We start from the raw sequence: 6,847 nt of genomic DNA, 5'->3' as shown, positions 1-6,847 counted from the left end.
CCTGACCCAACTCATAATATTTTCATAGGCTACTGAAAATACCATGGCTTGGGTCAGGAATCAATTCTTCTACGGTCTTCTTTATTTATTGGCCAACGTTCACATGCACATGAGACTAGTGAACACTTTCAACAGGTCTTGTGCAGCAGATTTGCCTAATGCAATACAACCTTTGATATTTTGACTATTGCTTCGTTGATGGTGGATCCAAGCACAATAGGTCTTTGACAACTCAGTCTTTTTCTCCATTTATCATAAGGTTATTTATTGGTCCAATGTTGAGGATTTTTGTTTTCTTTACAGTGAGGTTCAACCCATACTGAAAGCTGTGGTCTTTGATCATCATCAGTATTTTAAGTCCTCTTAAGTTTTTAAGCAAGCAAGATTGTGTCGTCTGCATATCACACGTTGTTAAAGAGTCTTTCTCCAGTTCTGAAACCATGTTCTTCATATAACCCAGTTTTTCAGATTATTTGCTTATCATACAGATTGAATAAGTATGGTGAAAGACTACAACCCTACTGCATAGCCTTACTGCATAGCCTTTCCTGATTCTAACCATTCCATTTCCCTTTGTTTTGTTCGAACGACTGCCGCTTGGACTATGTACAGGTTCCTCATGAGCACAAGTAAGTGTTCCAGAATGCTCATTCTCCTCAATGTTGTCCATAGTTTGTCATGATCCTCACAGTCAAAAGCCTTTGCATAATCAATAAACCACAGGTAGACATCTTTCTGGTATGCTCTGCTTTCAGCCAAGATCCATCTGATTTCAGCAGTTATATCCCTCGTTCCACGTCCTCATCAGAAACCGGCTTAAACCTCTGACAGTTCCCTGTCAGTGTACTGTTGCAGCTGTTTTTTTTAAATTATCTTAAGCAAAATTTTACTTGCCTGTGATATTATTGATATTGTCCAATGATTTTCTTGTTCAGTGGGGTCACCTTTCTTGGAATTGGCACAAATATAGATCTCTGATCAGTTAGCCAGGTTGCTGTTTTCTAAATTTGTTAGCACAGATGTGTGAGTACCTCCAGGGCTGCATCAGTTATTAGGGGATTTCCATGTGTATTCCATCAATTCCTGGAGTCTTGCTCTTTACCAATGCCCTCAGTGCTCCTTGGGCTTCTTCCTTCACCTACCATTGGCTTGTGATTGCATGCTACCTCTTGAAATGGTTGAACTTCTTTTTTTTTTGATACAGTAATTCTGTGTATTCTTTCCATCTTTCGGTACTTTCTGCATCAATGTTTTGCCCAGAGAATTCTTCCCTATTACAAATTGAGGCTTGAATTTGTTCCTCAGTTCTTTCAGCTTAAGAAATGCTGACAGTGTTCTTCCCTTTTGGTTTTCTAACTCCAAATCTTTGGACATGTCATTATAATTTTTGGTTTTGTCTTCTCAAACTGCCCTTTGAAATTTTCTTTTCAGCTTTTTTGCCTCTTCATGTTTTCCATTTGTTATAGCATCTCTATGCTGTAAAACAAGTTTCAGAGTCTCTTCTGACATCAATTTTGGTCTTTTCTTTCTTATCTTCTTGCTTTCTTCCGGTATGATGTTCTAATGTCATCCCACAGTTCTTTGATCTTGAATCATTAGTGTCTAGTGCAAATCTGTTCTTGAAATGATCTCTAAATTCATGTGGGATATGTTCAAGGTCATATTTTGGCTTTTGTGGACTTGTTTTAATTTTCTTCAGCATCAGCTTGAGATTGCCTATGAGTAACTGATAGTCTATTCCAGTCTGCCCCCTGGTCTTGCTTTGACTGAGCTTATGGAGTTCTTCCACTCTCTCCACAGTGGTAGTCAGTTTGATTTCTGTGCATTCCATTGTGTGAAGTCCATTTGTATAATCATCTTATATGTTGTTTTAAAAAGGTATTTGCAATGAAGAAGTCATTGGTCTTGTCAAATTCTATCACGTGATCTCCGGTATCATTTCTGTAATCAAGGCCATGTTTTCCAACTACCAGTCCTTCCTCTTTGTTTCCAACCTTTGTGTTCCAGTCACCACTAATTATCAATTCATCTTGATTGCATGTTTGATCAATTTCAGACTGAAGAAGTTGGTAGAATTCCTCAGTTTCATCATCAGTGTCTTTTGTGGTTGTTGTTGTTGAGTGCTGTTAAGACAGTTCTGGAATGTGGAAATCAATGACTAGTACTGTTTATATCAAATGTAAGTAAAATTTTGCTGAAACTACTTCAAAAACAATTGCAATAGTACATTGACAGGGACCCTGTATAGGGTTTCCAAGGAGTAGCTGGTGAGTGCATAAATTTTATCAACAGTGATATCAACTTGTAGGCACCTAGATAGTATCCTATCGCAGAAAACAGTCTACTTTAAGACAGATCTTGAAATGTTCTTTTTGATGATGCCTGTGATGCCACTTCTCTTCAATTTGTCATTCTTGGTGTAGCAATCATGTGCATCATTTCTATGATGTTATATAATTACTTCTGACTTACCGTCACATTCTAAATGTGATGTCTTTCAGAGAGTACAATGGTTCTTTGAGACAAAGCATGGGATGGGATGAGGCTGTTGTGTGTCATTTAGAGTTTCAAGAAACATCTCTGAAGTGACATGTAAACTGAGCTCTAAAGGATCAATAAGCATGAAGGGAAGACTATTCCGGGAGGAGGGGATAGTGTGGAAAAGACCCTAAGACCTAAAGGGCATATGCACGCAGGCAGCATCTACAAACCGAGTAGGAAGAAATGGTTGGCAATACCTGGCTTACTTGTGGCATTGAAGACATTGGTAAAAAGTTTGGATTTCATTCTAAGTTCAGTGCGAAGCCACAGGAATGAAGGAATGATGGGCCCTGCTTGCCCTGCTTGCCCAGTAAGTATCAATGTGGCTGCTTTGTAGAAGATGGTTCACAGTGGGGCAGGAATGCAATTGTATATGAGCTTCCAGTTTCAAGCTGTGCCTTAGGTTTTCATTGTTATTAATATAAAATTTAACATAATTGTCCTGTATTTTTGTTATGCCAGAAAGATGTAAAAGTCCCCAAAATGCAAACAACACAGAAGTACAACATGAAATGAACTCACTAGAAGTAGCTTGTGTATCCTGTTTTTTTCTGTGTATTTCATAAGTACATGTGTACATTACAAATGTACGTGTTAAAATGTTATTGAATTATATGAATTTTTCAACTTGCTGTTTTATGTAGTACATCTGACTTTTTATGTCAGATTGACTCCCTATAAAAAGTTTTTTTTCTGATGATGTTAGCATTTCTTCCTAATATTACCCCTCATTTTTCATATTATTTAAAGTATTTTTAAATCTAATATTACAAACTTTCATTGGTACTTAGAAAACCTACCATTAATAAATTTCATTTCCCCTTGATTTTCATATACCTGCAATTTCTATAACCACTAGCCATTCCCAAGTATTGGACAATAGAGCAATATTCGCTGATCATTCATAACAACTTTAGGATTTAGATGGAGTCCTGGTGTGGTGCTGTGGGTTAATACGCTGGACTGCAAAGTCAGTTTCAACCACAAGGTTCAAACTTTTTAAATTTGCAAACAAAGTAGTACTTACACAGGTAAAACAAATGTCCTATTGAAAGGTTTGTAACAAAAACCGGTAATTAATTGTAATCCTTTTAGCTGTTCCTCATTGTATTTATTTTCTTATTTCCAAATAATATGCTTAAACAGGGATTTATTTTCTTTTACTTAAGAAAGTAGTGCATTCATGTGGTTTTAAAAGTATAAAAATGTGCACAATAAAACAGTTCTTCCATGTCCTTAACTCTGTTCTACTCGGCTTCCAATCATTTGCAGTTACAATCAGTCTATCTTGAGTAATCCTGTGCGTTATGTCATTTCACTGTGCATGGAAATCTGAAGAGTCAAACACCCAAACTGGAATGCTGAGTATGGATATTTGTGAATTTGAAAACTGTCAAAATACTCTCCTGGGGGGAAGGGGTAATTGTTAAGTTGAGTTGATTTTGACTCATAAGTGATGCTAATTTACACTCTATAAGTATGTCAGTGTATTTTTCTTTTCACTCCATAACCGTCAACTTCTATTATTTTTCTTTTGATTTGTTCCCTAAGTGTCATTTTCTCCTACCCAAAGTCTTGTTATCTTTAAAAGCAGTGCTTATGCACTGGAGTGCGAATTGAAGGTCAACAGTTTAAAATGTGTCAATGCACAAAAAGCTGTGTAGGAGAAAGACGTGGCAATCTGCATTCATAAACATTACAGCCCTGGAAACCCTATGGGTCAATTTTACTTTCTCCTGTGGGGTCACTGTGGAGTCCTGCAGTGGTGCTGTGGGTTAATGTGCTGGACTGCAAGGTCAGTTTGAACCACAAGGTCAAAGGTTCAAGCTCACCAGCTGCTCCTCAGATACTCTATACAGGGTCACTATGAGTGGGAACTGACTCAGCGACACTTAACAACATAGGGTCACTGTGACTTGGAATTGACTCAATCGCACACAACTCATGAAATCATGTAATCCCTAAGGGATTTCACCCTAAATTCTCAGTATTACACACCAAACCCTACGGTCTAGCTCCTTCTTTCTCTCCAGGGCACATTCTTTACCATTTTGGCCTATATTATTTCCTTCATAAGAAGCTTCTTGTAGTTTTCTTAAATGTGTCTTGTTCTCTGCCCACATTTCACATTTTTTCTCCCAGAAGTTTTCTCCAAAGCACTCTACTTTGGGTTGAATGCCGCCCCCCTTCTTTGCACCCACACCGGCTGTTCATATACCTCACACTGTGTGTCCTTAGGTTCATCCCATCACGCTGTAGCCTATTATGTAAAGGACTTCAGTTTATTCTCTTTGCATCCCCAACACCTACTAGTGTAGATTTCCACTTAAAAGCAACTTTAATGACATAAAATGAGGTGCTGCTCTTGTCAAGATTAGCAGAGGAATACTTTTATTGACTACACTTAAGAGCAGAGATGGAGTTCCTGTCTTATACACTCAAGCCTTTTCTCTCTCTGCCGTTAGCTCAAAGGATAGAACTATAAGGATAAGAAGCTTGACGTCTCCCAATTAACAAGTGTTCAGTCCTTAGCCATTCCTGAAATCTTAAATCTACACTGGATTCATTCATATCACTGAATTCTCTTGTTCCCTAGGAGTCCCGAATGAAAATTCTGTGGAGAATCTTCAAGAGAAATAACTTAGAGATCTTTTTCATGAAGAGTTTTCTACTCGCTAATTTTTGGAAAAGACGGCCAATACAATAACTGGAAGTCAGGATTATATTGAGAAGTATAGAGACCCAGAACTAGATCTTTCCCCTTCCCAAAGGTAGAAAGAAGCATCTTCTATTTTCACAAATAAGAATGTGGTAACTCTTCAAAGTGATGATTTTAAAAACATGGAAAGTAAAGAATATCTATCTTTGAAAGTCCCAAGCCAATTACCTACACAAGACTGTTTGGTGAAGTTCTATAAGAATGAGCCACAAGATTCTCAGGAAAGCAAAAGTCTCTTTGTAATTGAACAAAGCACTGAGGGAAAAGTGATATTGGGGGCAAGTTCTTCCACAGACCGCTGTTCAGAGAACCTTCAAGTTAAACTTCAGTCGGATATAATTTACCAGAAGAATCCGTTGAAAGAATCCTTGGATCCCTTTGATTATAACCATGAGGATATTTTTGGTTGTAATTCAGAGTTTGTCAGTTATAGTTATCAGAAAGCTCACATAAATGAGAAATCTTGTAACTGTAACGACTGTGGAAATTTTCTTCTGTGCAGACCAAATGTTCTTCCATATGAAAGAATCCACTCAGAAGAGAAAGTGCATAAATGTGTTAAGTGTGGTAAGGACTTTATACAGAGCTCAGAACTCCTGCTTCATCAGAGAGACCACCCAGAAGAAAACCCCTATAAATGTGAGCAGTGTGGGCAGAGCTTCACAAGGAGTTCGAGTCTCCTCATTCACCAAGTAGTTCACACAGATGAGAAACCTTTTAAGTGTGACAAGTGTGGGAAGGGTTTCACCAGAAGTTCCAGTCTGCTCATTCATCATGCAGTTCATACAGGTGAGAAACCTTATAAATGTGATAAATGTGGAAAAGGCTTCAGTCAGAGCTCCAAACTGTACATCCACCAGCGAGTCCACACTGGCGAGAAGCCCTACGCATGTGGGGAGTGTGGTATGAGCTTCAGCCAGCGCTCGAACCTGCACATCCACCAGCGAGTCCACACGGGAGAGAGGCCCTACAAATGTGGAGACTGTGGCAAGAGCTTCAGCCAGAGTTCGAATCTTCATATTCATCGGTGCATACACACTGGAGAGAAGCCTTATCAATGCTGTGAGTGTGGGAAGGGCTTCAGTCAGAGTTCGGATCTTCGCATCCACCGCCGAGTCCACACTGGAGAGAAGCCCTATCATTGTGGCAAGTGTGGGAAAGCATTTAGCCAGAGTTCCAAGCTTCTGATTCATCAGAGAGTCCACACTGGAGAGAAGCCCTATGAGTGTAGCAAGTGTGGCAAGGGCTTCAGCCAAAGCTCCAACCTTAACATCCATCAGCGGGTTCACAGGAAAGAGTCCTGCTAGATGATGGAAGCCCATCCCGGACTTCAGTCAGAGCGCGTGTGTTTTAAAGACAGGTGATTTTAACAACATTCTTAACATTACACAAGGGGGCTTCAAAAGCTTTGTAGAGAACAGGAATGAAAAGATAAAGGAATTATTCCATGAACTTTTTGAACCCCGCCCTCAGCAGTTCTACAACTGTTCCGCGGGAGAAAGATGAGGCTTTCTGCTCCTGTAAAGATTTACAGCCTCGGAAACCCTGTACAGGATCGCTATGAGTCGGAACCGACTCCACGGCACG

At 39.3% G+C, this 6,847-nt stretch overlaps 1 protein-coding gene across 1 annotated transcript in view; it reads left to right on the top strand.

Moving 5' to 3' along the window:
• Nucleotides 1-6,567, top strand: part of ZNF239 (zinc finger protein 239) — a 12,355-nt gene extending 5,788 nt beyond the window's left edge. Inside the window, 1 exon segment of the mRNA XM_006837476.1 lies at nucleotides 5,233-6,567. Coding sequence (XP_006837539.1) covers nucleotides 5,233-6,567 — 1,335 coding nt within the window.
• Nucleotides 6,568-6,847: the final 280 nt, after the last annotated feature.

This window comes from Chrysochloris asiatica, unplaced genomic scaffold (assembly GCF_000296735.1).
Source record: "Chrysochloris asiatica unplaced genomic scaffold, ChrAsi1.0 scaffold00020, whole genome shotgun sequence".
Classification (NCBI taxonomy): domain Eukaryota; kingdom Metazoa; phylum Chordata; class Mammalia; order Afrosoricida; family Chrysochloridae; genus Chrysochloris; species Chrysochloris asiatica.
Note: the sequence above shows the minus strand (reverse complement) of the source record. Positions and strands in the feature narration are given on the sequence as shown.